This window comes from Cervus elaphus, chromosome 11, assembly GCF_910594005.1.
Source record: "Cervus elaphus chromosome 11, mCerEla1.1, whole genome shotgun sequence".
Taxonomy (NCBI): Eukaryota; Metazoa; Chordata; class Mammalia; order Artiodactyla; family Cervidae; genus Cervus; species Cervus elaphus.
Window position 1 is genome coordinate 8,051,472 of NC_057825.1, and position 19,082 is coordinate 8,070,553.

The 19,082-nt window shown below is 51.4% G+C and overlaps 1 protein-coding gene and 1 non-coding gene across 21 annotated transcripts in view; both read right to left on the minus strand.

The window, feature by feature from the left end:
* Positions 1–19,082, minus strand: part of DNM1 (dynamin 1) — a 44,206-nt gene that overhangs the window by 12,034 nt on the left and 13,090 nt on the right. For 15 of the 20 annotated variants that reach the window (XR_006343349.1, XR_006343350.1, XR_006343347.1 and 12 more), the window contains exons 2-15: positions 17,895–17,968; positions 17,538–17,687; positions 16,995–17,198; positions 16,603–16,701; positions 16,337–16,497; positions 15,232–15,374; positions 14,960–15,095; positions 14,690–14,757; positions 13,434–13,572; positions 6,191–6,277; positions 3,466–3,536; positions 3,231–3,282; positions 3,014–3,025; positions 625–738 (exon numbers count right to left, since the gene is read on the minus strand). Coding sequence is in view for 13 of the 20 variants with exons in the window: in XM_043916746.1 (XP_043772681.1) it covers positions 625–738; positions 3,014–3,025; positions 3,231–3,282; positions 3,466–3,536; positions 6,191–6,277; positions 13,434–13,572; positions 14,690–14,757; positions 14,960–15,095; positions 15,232–15,374; positions 16,337–16,497; positions 16,603–16,701; positions 16,995–17,198; positions 17,538–17,687; positions 17,895–17,968 (1,510 nt within the window). In the remaining 7 variants the exon portion in view is untranslated. Of the gene's footprint in view, positions 1–624; positions 739–3,013; positions 3,026–3,230; positions 3,283–3,465; positions 3,537–6,190; positions 6,278–11,678; positions 11,818–13,433; positions 13,573–14,689; positions 14,758–14,959; positions 15,096–15,231; positions 15,375–16,336; positions 16,498–16,602; positions 16,702–16,994; positions 17,199–17,537; positions 17,688–17,894; positions 17,969–19,082 lie in introns of all 20 variants that reach the window. The other 5 variants (XM_043916740.1, XM_043916749.1, XM_043916743.1 and 2 more) reach the window with 3 other exon arrangements.
* On the minus strand, positions 4,575–4,681 carry LOC122704085. The gene has a single exon (XR_006343717.1). It is a non-coding gene; the product is annotated as a U6 spliceosomal RNA (small nuclear RNA).

A 19,082-nucleotide genomic window follows, 5' to 3' on the forward strand; every position in this document is an offset into this window, starting at 1 on the left:
CCTGGGCATCTTGCTCGGACTGCGGGGCCTGGGGGACTGGGGTGCAGGGGTTAACAGTGTCTGGCAGCTGGACTGTGTGTGTCATGGGCCTGTGGGGGCCACAGAGGAGCAGGCACGCCCTGGAGCAAGAAAACAGGAAGGCTGAGGGCCTGGTGGGGTCAGAGAGGGACGCTCAGCACCCCTGTTCACCCTCTCTAGGGCGCTCAGCCCCCATGCTCCCCCATCTGGCCAAGCCATCTTCCCCATCCCGCCTGGATGAGCCCCCAGAATTGCCTGCTTACAGTCCTTACTTCCCGCTTCCACTCAGAACTCTTTGATGGGATTTTTAAATACCCCTGTTGGGAGACTTCCCTGGTGGTCCAGTGGTTAAGAATCTGCCTTCCAAGGCAGGGTACAAGGGTTTGATCCCTGGTTGGGGAACCAAGATTCCACATGCCCTGGGGCAACTAAGTCCTTGCACTGCAACTAAGTACTGGACACAACCAAAAATAAGTCAATCAATCAATGAAATAGATATTAAATACGCCAATTTGGTGGTCCAGTCCACTCCAAGCCTGTGGTAGGATCTAAACCTGACTCTGGCCACCAGACAAACCCCTTGATGACAAATGTCCCTTTACTTACCTCGTCATCCTTATACCAGGACAGATTCTCGGCAGTCAGCACAAACCAATACTCCTTGGAGCCTCCCTTCATGATGCCAATATTGTTGATGGTCAGCCAGCCCTTCCGGATGACCTGGAAGGTGGTGGTGGGGGGGACAGGAAGTCAGTGGACAGAGGCCAAGATTCCCCATGGAAGATGGGGTAGGCAAAGAGAGACACTCAAAAGGCCACCCCTCCCTCAGCTCTTGGAGGCCTGGCTGGTCAGGGAGGGTGGGGGCCAGACCTGCCCTGTTTTGAACCACAAATGAACAGAGTAGAAGACAGAGGTCAGTTCAGGATAAAGAGCCTCTGACAGTCGGAGCCATCTGAGTAGGCAACTGGTGGCCTTGGTAGGGGATGAGCTCCCCAGCGCTAAAAAGTGTGCAAGCTGAGTTTAGGTGGCTGAATGGGCAACATGACCCAGAGTATATCTTCTCAGCTTAAGAGTCAGCTTATTCAAAGACTTGTCTCAGGGACTTTGCACATGCTGATGTTGACTCTGCCTAGAAAGCACTTCCTCCTGTTTGCCTGGCAAATCCAACTCCATTCTCTGGGCATAGGCTCAGAATTCACATTCTCAGACAGGCTCTCCCTGGCTCCCAGGATAATCAGAACCCATATTACAATCTTTCATCACTCCCTGACGTTTTCTTCTATGATGATGACTGGGATTTTGAATCTCTGTGTGTGTGTGTGTGTGATTACAAGTTGATGTCAGTCTGCCTTGCTAAACTGTGAACTCTCTCCCCTACTGGTGTATCCTAGTACTTGGCAGTGTGCTCCGCAGACAGTGAGTAAGTGATCAATAAATATTTGTGGCATGAATACATGAAGGCTGCCACAGTGGGGTTCTAGGAGTTTTTGTCTCCAGGTCTCAGACAAGGGGGGCAGTGGTAGAGTGGGAGGCGGGGGTAGGGGGTGCTGAGCACAAATTGCCTAGACTCCTGTTCCCTGGGAAAACCCAGAATAATGGGCAAAGTTCTCTCTTCACAGCAGGAAACAGCTGGCCCTGGGACCGTCCTGAGCCACTGACACAGATCTGGGCCTGTGGATTCTGCTCCAAGGGCAGGGCCATCGACTAGACCCTGGTGGTGGGCCAGACTGAGGGGATGAGGGAGCTGCTTCCACTCCCTCCCCCAAGCCCTGGCTGCCCTGGCTTCCCCCCTGAGCATCCAGAGAAGACAAAGGAGACTGAGGCTAGCAGGAAAGCCCTCTGGGGTCAAGCCTGCTTCTGAGGCTCTCAAAAGCCTGCCCCGCTCTCAGCCCTCCTGTTCCATCTCTGGCTTCCCTGAGAAGCCTGTGGAGAACCCGAGTCACACAGCAGACCACAGATAATAGCTGCCTTAGCGGTTAACAGGGACAAAGAGCCAGGTGCCCCCTTGAGCCTTCTCCCACCCTATCCCCATCTGGAGAGGACCCCCTCGGCGTCTTGTCACTGTCTTTGGAATTGAGTCTGAATACCATACCCTGGCCCTCCATCTCCAGCATCTGACCAGCAGACCTCTGTGCCCTGCTCCTGCCTTGACTCCCAGCCTTTGTGCTCCCTCAGCCACCGCAGCTCTGCCCTCCTCCCTGCTCATCCAAAACCCCTTTCCAGAGCCTGGGTGCCGGGAACCTCCTGTTCCCCCTGGGGCCTGACTGCAAGCCCAGCCTACAAGGGGTCTGCTGAATCGAATTGCTCTGGGATACTGCATGAACTCCTTCCTTCTAATGAGCACCTACTGGGTGCCAGGCACTGTGTTGGGGACTAAGGATTTACTGGTAAACAAGACAGACCCAGCCCTTCCCCTTAGAGGGCTCAAGAGGGAAATGATATGATGTCAGTAAGCACACAAACACCTAGATTATCACAAAGACACTATGGCCTCTGGAAAAGCTCAGACTCTATGGCTATGGGTACAACTGGGGCTGAGAAGTGATGTTTCAGCAGAGATCTGAAGGACAGAGCAGGTGAGGAGGCCCCAGTCTGTTGACATTTCATTCATCTCTTTCCTCAACTCTTTGGTAGGGATGCCAGCTTAAAAACATTCTCTCTCATCCATCCATCCATCCATCCATTGCACAGATATTAAAGAGCTCCTACTCAATGCCAGGTCTCTGCCAAACATTCTGGCCCATTCCAGCCCATGTGGTCTCCCTCTGGATGAAGGAGATGCTTAGCTCATGCACACCAAAGGACAGATTGGTAGGACTCTGTGTGTGGCTAAGTCTTGCCTCTGGCCTGAGTGCCTGTGTGGACACCCATGTGTTGCTGTGTGCAAGCAGCTCAAACCAAAAGGTGTCTTCTTGACCCCTGAGCATCCCTGCTACAAATGGGTCCCCTCCTCCCCCTCACTATACAAACCAAGAGCCCCAGTCCTGGTACTCACCAGAATCTCATCCTGCAAAGAGGTAACCATAGCAACCACGAGAGGCATCGGGAGAGAGGAGAGAGGGTTACTGAGGCCGAGTGGGAGGCTTGTGGCTGGCATCTGACAGGCTCCCTGGCCCCTGTGGGACCCTTCCCCTCGGGGGAGGGGGCTCTCAGAGCTTGGCGTCCATCTGGCACCCTCCATCCCTCCGGCTGGGGCACTGGAGTTCACTCACCTGGTTCCCTGAAGCCTTCTTCTTGTTCATCTGGTTGCTTCTCTGCTGAGCACTAATAAGGAGAGAAGGGAGAGTCCCAGAACCTCTCTCCAGAGGCCCAGCTTCATTGCTACTGTTCAGTGGGCACCAGACCCAGAAGCTTGCCTCAGCAGGCCTGGGCCCTACACACACACACACACACACACACACACAGAGTCACACAAAGTGTCACCTTCTCTGACCAAGGAGCACTCACTTGGCAAAGCCTATGAAGTCCTCATGGTTGGTATTCATGTAAGCCAGCTCAATATCGATGAGGAGCATGACCTTCAAGGATACACAGGTCAGCAGGTAAATGGAAAAGATACCATAGAGTTTTAAAATGCATGAACAGCTGGGAGACGCATACTTGCAGCATATAAAGAATCCATAAGAAATAAATCTATAAACCATAATAAACAAAGATATCCATAATAGTATCCATAATAAATAAAGAGTTCCTAGAAATCAATAAATGGAAGACAAGAAACACAAACTAAAATAGTCAAAGAACCTGAATGGGTGATCCATAGAAGAAATGCAGATAATCAATAAGGATATGTAAAAAATGCTCCCTCTTGCTCACAAAGAAATGTAAGTTAAAATAAGACCCTTTTTGACCTCTCAAATTAATAATAAATATTGGGACCAATGTGGGCACAACTGTAGGAAGACATACCATAGATGGAAGTATAAATGTGTATCACCTTCTTGGAGGGCAGTTTGACAATATATGACATTTTTTTTTTTTTTTCCACTGTTCAATTGACAATCCTTTATTATTAAACTTAGGTAAGAGTCCAAAATCAGCCAGTGTAGATGGGTGAAAAACTAGGCTAAAACAGCAAAAACTGCAGTTTTATTTGGCAAAGGCCTACACTATGCAGAGAAATTCATGGGAAAGTGAGATCCCATTTGATACCATAACGGAAAACAGCAGCCACTATCTCACATGACCACCAGCCTGGGTGCGTCAGCAACACAGAGCCACCCATCCCATCCTCTGATCTGCCAGCTCACTTATAAAAAATGACCATGAATTCTTCAATGAAAAAGTCAGCCAAATATTAAGTTTTCTCTCAAAAGCAATAAAATCACAAAAATCAGCTAAGATTTGAAATTTAGGGTAAGCTAGTACAATTTCCTGCTTTTTAATGTATACATATTTTAGATTTGACAATCTTTTCCACATATAGTCAGATAGGTTTATAGAAGCATTTCAACATATCAAAAAGCTGTTAATTCATACATTTTATGACTTCAATTAATTATTAAAATGTTTAGACTTCAGTGCTGCTAATGACACTAAATTCAATGCCACGTTTGAAAAATATGGAACGCTTCATGAATTTGCGTGTCATCCTTGCGCAGGGGCCATGCTAATCTTCTCTGTTTTGTTCCAATTTTAGTATATGTGCTGCTGAAACGAGCACTATATGACAACATGAAAATGCATATACTTGGGACTTCCCCAGTGGTCTAGTGGTTAAGAATCCACCTTCCAATGCAGGGGATGCAGGTTTGATCTCTGGTCAGGGAACTAAGATCCCACATGCTGTGGGGCAACTAAAGCCTGTGTGTCTTAACTACTGTGCCCACGTGCCATCGAGCTCATGCTCCACAACAAGGGAAGCCCGTGCGTGCCACAGCGAAGACCCAGCACAACCAAAATTAAAATTGAAAAAAGTGAGTGACTGAGGACAGCACCATTGTGGAGAAGGAGTGTATAAGGATGAGGCTGGGGACTGGGAGCCAGAAGTGGGTATAGACGGAAGGATGACAGGGAGATGGACAAGGAAAAAGGACTCACCTGTGAGTTCTGTGAGAGCTGTAAGGGGGCCTGCTTACTTCTGTTCCTCTCAACCCAGAGGAGCACTCAGTGAACATGCCTCTTATTGAATGAATGAATGAATGAGTATTTGATAGATAACTACATAAAAGGAAGGGGGGGTGCCTATGCGGGGGTGTATGGTGACCCAGAGAAACAGGAAATAGAGAGAGAGGTCCAAAGAGGGATGACCAGAGTATAGAAAGTTGAGAAGCAGATGGTGGGACTGTAAAATGGAACAGCTTCTGTAGAAATCTCTATGGCAGATCCTCAAAAAATTAAACATAGAATTACCATATGATCCAGCGACTCCATTTCTGGGAATAAACTCCAAAGAATTGAAAGCAAGGTCTCAAAGAGATATTTGTGCACCCGTGTTCATAGCAGCATTATTCACAATAGCCCAAATGTGGGGTGAAAAAAAACAACTCAAATGGATAAGCAAAATGTGATCTACCCATACACATGGATATGGGGCTGAATATGATTCAGCCTTAAAAAGGAGAGTTATCCTGACACGTGCTACAACATGGATGAACCTTGAGAACATTATGCTAAGTGAAGCAGGCCAGACACAAAATGACAGTTGTTGTTTGCTTCCATTTATATGCGGTACCGAGACTTGTCAAATTCATAGAAACAGAAAGGAGAATGGTGGTTGCCAGGGGCTGGGAAGAGGGTGGGATGGGAGTCATTGTTCTTTTTTTTTTTTGCAGCATGAAGGATCTTGGTTTCCCAACTGGGAATCAAACCTGCGCCCCCTGCATTGGGAGCGCAGAGTCTACATCACTGGACTGCCAGGGAGTGTTTAAGGTGGAGGCGGGCAGAGTTTCATTTTAGGAAGATGAAAAAGTTCTGGAGATAGACGGTGGTGATGGTTGCAATCTGAATGTCCTTAATACCACTAAACTGTACAATTTGAAGTGGGTAAAACAGTGAAATTTATGTGTATTTTTTTCTCACAATAAAAGAGAGTAAGAGAGACGCATAAAGTTAATGTGGGGAGAGAAAGTGTAAGAGAGACAGACAGAAGAGACTAACTGGGAAGAAGGGGGTGAGCCCAGGGGCAGGAGTTCAGGGCCGGGGAAGAGCAGGCAGTGCCAAGTGGGCTCACCTGCTCCTTGGTGCGACCCTCGCGCTCCCGGATGTGGGTGGTCACAATACGCTCCATCTCCTCCCGCAGCCGGGGGTATTGCTGGAGCTGAGAAAGGGTGGCAGGGGAGAGAGCCAGGTACACAGGGGGCATGGGCAGGGGGCACCCAAAGTCCACCAGAATCCAGGGTGGGGTGGGAGGGACACACAGAATGCCCAAGACTTGGGGGCCCAGGAAGCTGATGGCACCAAGCCACGGCCACCCCTTTCCCTCAGTCGTGGGTTCCAAATGGCAATTCAAGGGTCTTCCCGGGTCCGGGCCCTCTTTACTAGCCTACCTGGGCAACTTCATGGGGGCTGGTAGTTCCCATGAGCACAAGTGCCTTGGAAATCAGCCTGCTCCTCGGCAGCCATCTTGCTGGCAGCCATCTTGGAAACAGACCTATTCGATTGAGGCCTTTGTTTGGGGGCACAGTTAGCTCCCCAAACGTTCACTCATCCTCAGGGCTACCCTTTGCCTTCTCAAAGGCTTGCAGGCACACTCAGGTGGGGAACCAGGCAGGTAACAGCCTGCAGATTACTATCCGGGGAGAATCTGGGGAGGGCAGGGCCCAAGGTGCCAGCTGGCCTCCTGAGTCAGGCTGGGGACAGGCAATGCTCCTTGGGAGAGCTGGGGGAGGGAGGCAGGGGAAAACCAACGGTCACACGAGGGACATGCAGGAGGCACAGGCATGCGTGGGGGGAGGGGCGGCATGCGGAGTTGGGGGTGGGGGCAGCAGCATGAGCAGTACCCTGCGGGGGGGCCTGGTTGGGCCCCAGGCCCTCATGGTAGAATCCACCCGACTCTGCTTCCCTTTGCATGCCTTGGCCTGGCACTACCACCCCCCAGACACATTTGTCTGGCTCCGAGCTGGCTGGCCAGCCTGCCTGTGTCTGCCCCACTCCTTTGGGGCAGAAGTTCAGCAGCACCCTTCTCCCGCTCCTAGTCTTTAATCAACTGAGGCCAAAGGGGAAGTTGTTCCAAATCCTTGGCCTATGAACTCTGTCCCCAGCTCAGCCAGGCTCTGGACAAAACCCAGATGGACTCCCCCTTCAAGATTCTGTTGAATGTCACCTCTTCCAGAAAGTCCGCCATGATAACCTCTATGTCCCCTCCCCGACCCCCCACAACACACACCCTCTTCCCTCACCAAACTGGACTGTAATTGCCCTGAAGGCAGAGGCAGGGCTGGGCACACCATGGTGCTCAAAGAGGGCAATGTTGAAGGAATGAGTGAATGAATGAAGGATGGATGTCTCTGCCCTCCTTGCCAGGGTGAGCAGACATGGGCTTCTTTGCCCTGTGGCTCATGAACCAGCAACTCCTCAGAGAGGGGGACTCGCTGCGCTGCTGAGGATGGGAGTCTACTCCCAGGGACCTGCTCCTCTGCTGGGTGGGGCTTAGGCTGGGCAAAACTAGACCCACACCTTGTCCCTCTTCCTAGGGTTGGCTAAGGTCTCTCAGGCAGATCCCCCTATGTGGGAAGAGAGTTGAAGGTTAGTGTGCCTGGGTCACAAGTAGGGATTCTGAGGGCAAGATGGAGGCCAAGGAGATGGGGTGAGGTCTTTAGGAGAGGCAGGAGGGTGGGGGAAGAAAGCAGGGTCCTGGATGCCAGCCCAGGAGAAGCAGCCTTGAGAGATGCCACATCCCCCCAACTGTCCCATGACTGTGCCAAGGGTGTGGCTCATGTGGCCAAGCTCAGGGGACCTGGGAGAGAGGCAGCCTGAGACCAGGGGCTTAAAAACAAATGCTGGCTGGAGGGGTCCAGTGGACCCTGCTGCCCCACAAAGCTCAAGGATGCGCTATCATTCCTTTTCGAGACTGAGTCACGGCCACCAGAAAAGCCTCCTCTGAGATGGTCCCAAGTGCTCCCTCCCAGGGTAGGGTTAGGGTAGAGACAGGGAGGGAGGGGGAGGGAGCAATTTGCCAAAGAGCATGACCAGTTCTCCCACTAACCTCCTGGATGCTACAGTTGTCAAGTTTTCCACGTGTCACAAGTGACAGGGCAGCCTCAGCCCCTTTGAGCAGTTCTGTTCCCTTTGAGCATCTTTTTCCATTCTGGCTGCCTCTGAGCATTTCCAGGACTTTCAGCCAGTTTTTAAAATGGATCTTTTCTCTCTCAGTTCTTGGCTACATGGGGCAGTCAGCCTGGAGCCCACTGTTTAGGAGTCAGGAAGGCAGGCCATGGAGCCATACGGCTCTGGGTTCAAAGCCAGCCCCCTGCCCTGTTGACTGTCCTTGGAAAAGTGATTGGACCCCTCTGAGCCTCAGTTTTCCCATGTGTGAAATGGGGGTAATAATAGCACCTTCCCTCTTGGTATTGTTGAGAGGACTGAGCAGCACAGCCTGTGCTGAGCTCCAGATTTCATCCAGAGATGAAAACTCTAAGCCCAGCAGGGCTAGGAATCATTAGCAGAAGGGGTTTGCTAAATTTGGAAGACTTAGGGAGGAAAAATAAAGATGAAGATGGGTAAATTTCACTATGTAAACCAAAAACCTACTATGCATTAAATCAACAAAAGGCAATTTTTAAAATAAATAATTTATAAGCTTTCCTCTCCGAAGTTTTTGTTGATCAGTTGTCTGCTTACAAAAACTTATCAACTCACTACAAGAAATCTGAATATGACTAAAGTTTGTGAAGTAGAAATGGAAAAATTCCTATGCCCTCTCAAAATAATGGTTAGTAACTATGCCTTTGGAACTTTATAATTTACATAGGTTATTATATTGTATTTTATTTTTTGTATATTTATCATTTATATATATTACTTTCCCCCTAAATTCTATACATTATTTTCTGAAACCTGCTTTTTCCCTCACAGTACATTGTGGAAGGACATATGAATGGAAATAAATATCCCTTGCCCATTTAACAACTATAGTCTTTCATTGTATAATACTATAATCAATATCCTCTTGATGGACATCTGGGTTGTTTCCAACATATTACCATTTATCCTAATTACTGCTTTTTTGGAATGCAATTCAGCAGTGTTTCACAATTTTTATATCTAGTAATCAGTCTTCTAGGAATCTGTCCTAAGGAAATAATCCTAGAGAAAGAAAAATAAAATTCTTTATACACAAAGATGTTCATTGCCAGGGTATTTATAATACTGAAAAACAGGAAACAATTTACGTGTTCATCAATAGGAAAATGGTTAAGTAAACCATGACATTAATAAATCTATTCAATAGAATATCATGCAATCATTAAAAATGCTCACATAGACTTTGTAATAACACCCACCAAAATGTATGTTATTGAGAGAAAAGGCAGGATACTAATAAATTCACAGTGTGAATACCTAATAATGTACGTAAGTATATGTACAGAAAAAATAGTTTGGAAGAATAAATTGGTGAAAACTTTCTGGAGGGCAAATGTTGCAGAAGTTACCAAAAATGTGAATGCTTACATCCATTGACTAGCCAGTTCTATACTAGAAATTTGCTCGAAAGAAACAACAGGATAAGTGCTGCAAATACATTTATAAAGCTGTTCACTGCAGCACTGTTTGTAACAGGAAAAACAAAAAGTCGAGATAACCTGTGTCTGACAATACGATACTGAATATGTAAATCATGTCATATTTCTACAGTGGAATACAATACAGTTGTCCAAGGGCATAGTCTTTATGTAGCTACTGCAAGGATTTCAGTTCATGCTATTCAGTAAAAAAGAAGAGTTCAGGGATCACTGTGGTCAGTGTGATGTCTCTTTGGTTAAAACTGGTGAATATTGGTAATTAGTTAGGGAAGGAGTGCTACCAGCAGTTCTTATCTCTAGGGTTGTGGGGTTATAGGGACTTTTGCACTCTCTGTGCAGTTTGAATATTTTGGTAACAATCATATATGATCAGAATGAAATCAATACTGCTAATTTCATTTTTTTTAAAGGAGCATGCATGTGGCAGTCTGGATGAGAGGGGAGTTTATATATGTACGGCTGAGTTGCTGTGCTATGCACCTGAAACTATCACAACATTGTTAATTGGCTATACTCCAATATAAACTTTAAAAGTTGAAAAAATAAATAAAATAGTTAAATTTAAATAAATAAAAGAGGAGTGTATTTACAGAAAATGTATGAAAATCTCAATGTGGTTTTCTTGAAAGGGAGGGTTGTTGCCTCCTTTTTATTCTTAGGGGTTTTCCAAATTTTCTCTATTTGAGAATGTATCACTTTCATTGGGAAGAACCAAAATTAAAAAAAAAATTAGATATATATTGTCTTCTTTTGTAAAGAGATTTGAAGCAGCTTAAAATAAATGCGTGGGACTTCCCTGGTGGTCTAATTGTTAAGGCTTCATACCTCCATGTCAGGGAGCTTGGGTTTGATCCGTGTTTGGGGAACTAAGATCCCACATGCATGGTGCAGCCAAAAATTAAAAACAAAACAAAACAAAACACAAAAAACCTCAGTATTTTTTAGTTTAACAAAAGTTAAGATCATATTGCTTAGTAGTCATGATGTTGTGGGACCATGATTTAGATATCATGATATATACTCTACAGTAGAGAATCCAGCTCAGATTTGATTCCACCTGGATCAGGCACTGAGTGGACACTAATTTGCTTAATCCATTCCCATCTGGCACAAAAGTGAACAGAAGTGAGACAGGATTGTGAAAGGGGCACACAGGACTAATTATGTACAAGCCACAAAAGCCGTGATACCTTACTTGAGACATGAAGTGAAGGCAGAAATTCCCCCACCTCCCAGCGTAGGAGCTTTCTCAAACACAAGCAAGGCTGGACTTATGCAGGCCTCTGGGAAGGACTGCTTTAGATGAACTGGTGAAAAATCCTCCAAATGCCCCAAAGTAGACAAATAGGAAAAAGGCATCTGAAAGGTCAGACTACTCAAAAGAGGCTGATCCTGGCAAATGTGTATGGATTGCAATCAAGGGAGTAATCCAATATGCTTTTAGGCAAGTTAGTTTTGAGGGACTGGGATGGCTCCCCTGGCCCAGGAGGCCCTGATCCAAGACCTCTTCCCCTGGTCTCTGTAAATCTGAATCCCACTCTGCTGTTCTTTTCTGAGACTCGGTTTTGTCATCTGTAAAATGGGGATAAGACTATCCACTGCTTAGGGTTGTTCAAAGGATGAAGTCAGATAACAAGGGCAGGCACTTAGCCTAGTGCTTAGCACACAGTAGGTGCTCAATAAACAGCATCCAGCTCCTTATTATCATTGTTGTCAAAGGGACCACTGAGGGTGCTTGGGTGAGAGCAGTCTGCCCCTGCAGAGGTGGGGACCTGAAGGAATTATGAGGACTGTAGACCCAAGGTTAGAAGCTGGCACCGGATCTCAGAGCCAGGAGCTACCCGGGCTGGCCTGGGTCCACCTGGGCGGCTGAGAGGCCGCCGGGCTTGCTCAGCAGCTAGTTGCGGCCCACCACAGGAGGCCCGGGCCGTGAGGAAGCGATGGCCAGGCCCAGCCCCTCCCAGGCGGCCATCATACCTTTTCGCTACACTTTCTGATGGTGGCCGTGAGCTCACTGACTACCATATCCACACACTTGATACTGGGCTCTTTAAGCTTCTGCACCTGCTTTTTCACTGTGGCTTCAAAAGCGAGGTCAGGTGTGAAGAGGCCCGTCCTGCACCCGGGAGGAGGAGGGGGAACAGGGCGGGATGCAGCCAGGGGTGGGCCGGCGAGGAGGAGGAGGGGAGTGAAGGCCAAGCGGAGCCAGGGTGTGGGGCGGAGGATGGCAGGGGCACGAGGGAAGAGAGAGAGACACCGACACAGAGAAAGAGAGAGGAGAGAAGACAATGTGAGCGTTGGGCCTGGCCCTCCTGTTACCACCCAGACTGGCACCTCCCGGGTGTGGCCAAGCACCCCCCGCCCCCGCTCCCCAGGGCTCTGAGGGCATGGGAGGGGTCTGAGGGATCAAGCCCCTGCCCCATCCAAGGGCCCTTACTGAATTCATATTCTTTCCCAGGGCTTGGCTCCGCAACTCTTCAGCTACCCTGAAGCCTGCCCCCTCTCTCTTTTCCAGCGCCATCTTTGTCACAGCCCAGGGTCCTGCTGAGGAGCTGACCCAGGCCCGGATTCCACTCACCTCCATTCTGTTCAACGCTAGGTTTCCCAGAACCTCCTGTATTTGCTTCGTCCCACCTCCAGAGCCCAGCACCATTCCCTATGTGCCAAGGTCGTGGCAGCCCACTGCCCAGGCGGTGCACTGCACAACCCCAGGGGGCGCCGTTTACATAGACTACGGGGCAGAGGACACCTCCCGGGCTTGCTGTGTAGCTGCCTGGTCTCCATTCTCTACTTCCTGCTCTACTCCGGCCCTTCCCTTTCTCCTCAAGGGGCATCCTGTGCCTCTCCTCCAATGGAGTCTGGAGGAGCTCAGTTTGGAAAGACAGAGAGAGAAGAGGAAAGACAGAAAAGAGTGAAGATGGTGATAGAGAGGGGCCAGGACGGCTGTGGGGAGGGGAGAGGAGGGGAGGCTGGGGGGTGGAGTCCAAAGCCTTGGCTCGGAGTTACAGCTCTGCCACCTCCGAGCTCACATGACCTTGGGCAAGTCACTTGATCTCCCGAGCCTCAGTTTTCCTGCTGTGAAATGGGTACCATCTTCCCTGCCTTGCTCTGCCCTCCTTGAGTGGTTCTGTGAGGCAGATGGAAGAGGATTCTGTCCCTGGAAGGCTGGATGTGGATGGAAGGGACAGGGAAGGTCCTGAGTGAGGGTCCTGAGTGAGGGTCCTGAGTGAGGGTGGGGGTGAGATGGGGAAGATGAAGGACGGTGAGGAGTTGGGGTACCTGCTTGACCTGGGTCCTCTGGATCCCTGTGGCCGTCCAGGCCCCTAGGGCAGCACCCAAGAAGGTCCTGTACCTCGTCCATCTCCAGGGCCAAGACTTCCCCGAGACCCCTCCCTGGAGACCCCAAAGATGACCCCACCTCTGGGAGCAGGAAGGGGACTGAGTCCCTTCTTCTCCCTGAGCTGGGGGAGCTCTTGGTGGGCTCTCGGAGCAAATAACCACCACCATACCTGTCTTTCCAATGTCTAATCCCTTGGTCCCCCCAGCCTGTGGGCCAGGGCTGGTTGAGGCCCCCTCAGAGAGCCCCGCTCTCCTGGACTGCGGTGGCCTGCCTCCCCCGCCCCGCTGAGGTCTGTACATGCTACCGGGGGCAGTGGGGTGGGGTGGGGAAGGAGCGCCTGGCAGCAGAGCAGGGCGGGGCAGAGGTTGGGGGGTGGCCGGGCTGCTGGTTACCTTCTTGGTGCACTGTCTAACGGTGCTGATTAGCTCCGAGATAACCATGTCCACACACTTGAGACAAGGTTCTCGGATCTTCTTCACCTGCTTTTTCACAATGGTCTCAAAGGCCATGTCTGGGGTAAAGAGCCCGGTTCTGAATGCCCGGAGCAGGAGAAGGGCACAGTGTCACAGGCCAGCTCCTGCCAGGAGCACCAGGCCACGGCCCCATCCCGACCCCCTGAGCTCTGCCCTCGGGGTCCTCCCACTACCCCTCTCTGGGCTTCAGTGTTCCCACCTGTAAAATGGGCAGGAGGGACTCTAATGAAGATCTTTCAATTGGTACTTTTCAAGACAAGACAAGGTTTGCTTATAGTTGGTGCATATGTCCTGCTTTGTCTTCAGATTCTGTTCCTACAAAAGGCTCTGTGGCTAGAAATGGTTTGAAAACTGCTTGTCTCTGAGAGCCTTTCTAGGAAGAAAGCGTTTTATTTTAAGACTAGCAGAGAGATTTTTTTTTTCCTGTGCCTTAGCCAATGCAGTCTGTAAATTTCATGCCAAACCTTGGATTGGAACCTGCATAAAAGCAGTGACATTTCTGTCTGGTTCACTGCCTAGGCACATAGTGGGTGTTTTAAATTTTCTTGTTGAAGCATCAGTGTAGCTCTGGGTCCCTGGAGCAGAGGCTAAGATTTTAAGGACTGGTCTATTTCCCAGTCTTCCTTCCTGCTCCACTGGCCTTGGTGTTGGCTGGAAGGAGAGAAGTGGGGCGGAATGGGGCCAACTTTGGGCTAAGGGGATCATGGGAGGGTCTGGAGGATTGAGAGGCCTCATTTCATCACAAAAGGCTCACAGACCAACACCTGGTGGCCTATCTCAGGCCCTAGCCATTGGTTTGGGCAACGTTGTGCTGGAGACGTCTGGTGGGAGCTGTCTCACCTTGGGGATGGGCAGGGGACCCAAGCCCAGAGAGTGCTTCCCCTGCCACCTGTACCTTGGGCTCTACCCAGCTAGTCTAGCCGCCAAGCCTTGTACCTAGGAACAGGCAAAGGAAGGCAGCAGGCTGCAGGTACTGGGGTAGCCCGGGTCTCCTATCCAGTGCCCCTTGCCAGAGCCTGTCCAAGTTGGAAGCCAGAAAGTCGGGGTTGAGGAGGCTGAGCACTAGGGCTCCTCATCCTTCCCGAGGGGAGCTCACTGCATCACTCTCTCTACCTCTGCGCTAGACCCCTTCTGCCTTCCAGGGTTCGGCTTCCCTCCCTGGTCCCCATACGTGCCTAATGCCATGGATATTCTTGATGGCATAGCTGATCTCCCTTCGGAGTTCCTTCTCGTCAAACTCCATCTGTGTAGGAGACCAAGAGATGGCTGGTCAGGGCCTCTGCTGGTACTTGGGAGGTCAGGATAGGCTCCACCCCACTCCCAGGACTGGCAGCAGAGCCTCTAGTGAAGTCAGCCAACATACGTGTGAGAGAGTTTCAGGTAGGTGAGTGGGTGGGAGGGAGGTGAGCCCTCCTGCCCCGGGGTGGGGTGGGGGGCCTGCCTACCTTGACCAACTCGAAAGGGAAGCGCTCATGGAAGATCCGGTTGATGCGGGCGCCCCCCGACAGTTCATAGGTGTCAATTTGGTCCCCTGAGCCTTCGATGCGCTTCTCAAAGTCTACAGCGAACTGCTGGACCATCCTGGGGAGAGAGTGGTGTCATCTGAGGGGGCAGCAGCAGCCCAGTGCAGGGAGCCCAGGAGGAGCCCTGGTGGTGCTGAGAGGCTGCGGGAGGGGCAGCTCCGCGATGGGGAGTCAGGGGTTGGGGAAGGCCTCACTGCAGCAGAGCCTTGGTCTTGCGCGCTGGGTCATCAGGGCGGAAGTTTTTGTACTCCTCCACCTCCTTCTCGATGGACAGCAGTTGGCTCTGGAGTTTGTTTCGCAGCCCTGGCAGGGTGTCCCGGATGTGGTTTGTCAGTTGCTGGGGGTAGGGGCGAGGAAAGCATGAAGACCATGGTCACAGAGACCCAGAAAGCCCACAGGACCAGGCAGGGACCAGGATGTCTGGGGTCCGCGGGACATGGTGAGGTGCAGAGCTACAGCCCTGCCCACCACTGCCCTGCCCACCGGAATGAAAGCTGCCTGGCACACAGTAGGTGCTCACAGAGGTGTTTTAATTGAACTAATGAGTCAATAATGCCATTTTTAATAGAAGCCAGAAATTTAGATTTTTATTGGAAGTCATTTGATTTTGACTAATTCAATAGTGTTAGACACCACAAGAGCCAGGTGAAATAAATCAGGGGCAGTGATGACTGGAAGACTGCCCCCTTGTGCCCTCTAGGTTTAAGGCCTCCCTTAAGGTAATTCTCAAGTTCTGGGACTCACTCTGGTTAGGTTCCCCCACACAGTATCTCCCTGAACTGCACAATGACTGTAAGAAATGGGTCTTATCACCATTTGACAGATGCAGAAATAGAAGCTCAGAGAGCTGGAAAGTCTTGGTGGGTGAGTGTCGAAGCTGAGATTGGAAGCAAGGTGTATGGCCTCCAGGGACCCCAATTTTGCCCCACGTCACACTGCCTCCCTACTGTCAACACCCCCCCCCCCCTCAGTGATTCTGGAAGCCCCATTCCAGGCAGAGAAATATCCAAGGAGTCCCCTGGGATCACCTGTCCCCAGATCAGCCTCTCCCCATTTCAGAAGGAACCAAGGTTTTCAGCCAAGCACGCTCCAGTCCTAGCCCCTAAGCCCAAGCCCCTGTCAATGCCACCCTCCATCCTGGGAGGGTGCCAGGGCTCCCCTCCTGGCCCCAGACAGGGAAGGGGCAGCAAAGCTCGGGTGCTAACTTGCTGTGGGACAGTGGGCAACCCTCCCAAAATACACTTCAATGACTTTCTCTCATGCTGGTTTCCCAGACTACATCCTGGCCTGAGCCCCTACCTGGTTGAGGACCTTCTGCAGGTAGGGCGTGCCCATGCGGTCAGCCAAGTGGCGGTAGGAAGGGTGGGAGAGGAAGAACTTGCGTTCAGCAGCCAAGGCAGCTGTGATATCTTTCTTACCATCGATGTCCTTCTGGCTTCGGTTCACGACTCCAATGTAGCCTGTGGGTGGGGTGGAGGTCAAGGGTCATTCAGCCTTGCCGGGAGCGAGGGGCTGGAGGTGAAAGGGAAGGGCTGTCACGTGGGTCAGGGGCATGGCCTGCCTACCTCTGCGCAGCGGGAGCAGCTTGTTCTCCAAAACATCGCGAGCATCTGTGCCCTCGTCCATCAGGTCCAGCTTAGTGATGACCCCGATGGTGCGCTGACCTGGGGGGGAGGGTGTGGCAGGAGAGGGTTGTCTACACCTGCACTCGCCCTCATACAGGAGACCCCAGGCACTCCGGATCCCACCACACTCCCGCTATCTCCCAAGTCCTCTCCCTCCTTCACTCACTGCCTGCCTGTGCTCCGCCCCCCACTCATTCTCCACGGTGGCCCAAACGACTTTTAAAGGCATAAATATGATCCCACTGCTATTCGCTTAGACCCTCCAGTGGCTCCCCCTTACACTGTGAATAGAACCCCGGGGCCCTGCGTGTTGGCCGCCTGTGGGAACCTACCCTGGGGGTCCACCTCCTTGGCGACCTTGAGGGCATCAGAGTTGGCCAGGTCGGAGTTGGCCGGGGACACGGCCAAGATGAGGCAGTTCTCCTTGGTGACGAACTGCATAAGCATGTCCCGGATCTGGAACTCGATGTCGGGAGGTTGGTCCCCCACCGGGACCTTGGTCATTCCAGGCAAGTCCACTAGGGTCAGGTTCAGCACTGGACAGGGCGGCGAGAGGGCGGGCTCAAGGCGAGGGGCGTGGCCGTGGGCGGGCGGATTAAGGAACAGGGCCAGGCTTACAGAGGACGCGTTTGGGGGCGTGGCCGTAGGTGGGTGGGGTTAGGGAAACGCGGAGGGCTAAAACGGAGACCCGTTAGAGGCGTGGCCAGAGGTGGGCGGAGCCACGGCTCGGTTGGGGGCCCAGAACGTGACGCGCGGAGGAAGAGTGAAGCCCTGAGGCGTCGCTAAGGGACGGGGCCAAGAAGACAGTTCCCCCAAGGGGCGGGGCTCGGCGGGGGAGCTGAGAGGCTGGGGGCGGGGCCAGGGCCAGATCTCACCGTGCGGCGAGTAGACGCGGAGGTTGATGGGCACTGGAGAGATGCCCTTGTTAGTGCCTGTTACCCGGTCGGTCTCAGCCTCAATCTCCAGGCGCACCTCTTCGAAGTCAGTGAATTTCTTCCCCTTGCAGTGCAGGAACTCGGCATATTCTGCCCCAGAAGGAGCCGGGCGCGGGAGAGAAAGCATCATAACCAAAGCTTAACTGGGTCTCATCTCCCACTGGGAAAAGACCCTTCACACACACACACAACACTGCCTTCTTCTTCCTCCCCCGACAACAAGGCCACCTCTCCGTTTTGCATTTTTATCCCCGCTGTTCAGATGGGGAATGAGGTCCAAAGAAGGGAAGCCCATACCTGTGGTAGCATTGACCAGCTGCAGGACCAGGGGGCGTCGCGTGACAATGCCAGATCCTCGGGGCAAGAAGTCCCTGCAGTGAATTGGGGGTGAGAGGAAAGTCAAGGTCTGAGGAGGCTCCCTGTGTCCCAGGGACGCCTGTCCTGTCACCGGGGACCTCAAAGCTCCCCAGAAGTGCCTCACCGCACCTCAGCCCAAGAGATTGACTAAGGGGAGACGGCAGCTGAGAAAGGTGGAAAAGATCACCCTCAAGTCCTCTGGGTCACAGAATTTGTGAGTCTGAACTGACCCCCAGACCTCTCTCACAGTCTGCCCTGTGTTGGTTCTGAGCCAACAGGAAATCCCTGCCCCAACTCAGTCACTGCCATTCAACTCAGGAGAAACTGAGGCATGAGGTGCCCCATGCCAATGCCCAAATGTCCAGTGGCCACAGAGTGGGTGCCAAGGAAACGGAGCCACACTTCCTCCCCTCCTTTCCGCTGTGGGGAAAGGCATCATCTCACTTCCCCTTCTCCTGGCCCCATCTGGCTGTGGTTGAGGATGAGGGAGATGAGGGGAAGGAGGAAACAAGGAAAAGGACTCATGCTTCTTAAGTGCCTACTGCATGCCAGACTCTTTGTGGGCAATATTTCATGGACTCTACACAATAGCCACACTAGGAAGACAGTATTATTATCCCCATTTTACAGATGAGGAAACTGAGGCTCAGAGATATTCATGTTGTCCAGCCCGTATCTACCAGACTCTGCAGTAGATCTGTTTGACTCTCTGGTGAAGGCTTTCTGCCCATCATCTCCCAGCAGACCCAGCTCCTTTTGAATGACTGGATGGAGGGGGTCCCAAAGTCACTTCCTGCCTGTAGACCTGATGTCTATTCTTCAGACATCTGCTATGTCAATTTCAGCCTCAGCAGTCCTTTTGGCTAACTCTTCAGGGTGCCACTTCTCTCTGTCCTGTCAGCTCTTTTCATCACCCCACCCATCCACCCACAGCCCCACCCAAGCCAGCACAAGTATGACGGTGGAGGCCTCTCCAGGGATCAGGCTACCGGGATTGGAATCATGGGATTGCCAGGATTCAGGAAAGAGGGGAGCTGAGGGGCCACAGAGATCTCCTTCATGGTGAGGCACATGAAGGCCCAGGGAGAGGAAAGGATATACTCAAGATACTATAGGGCTGGGACAGAG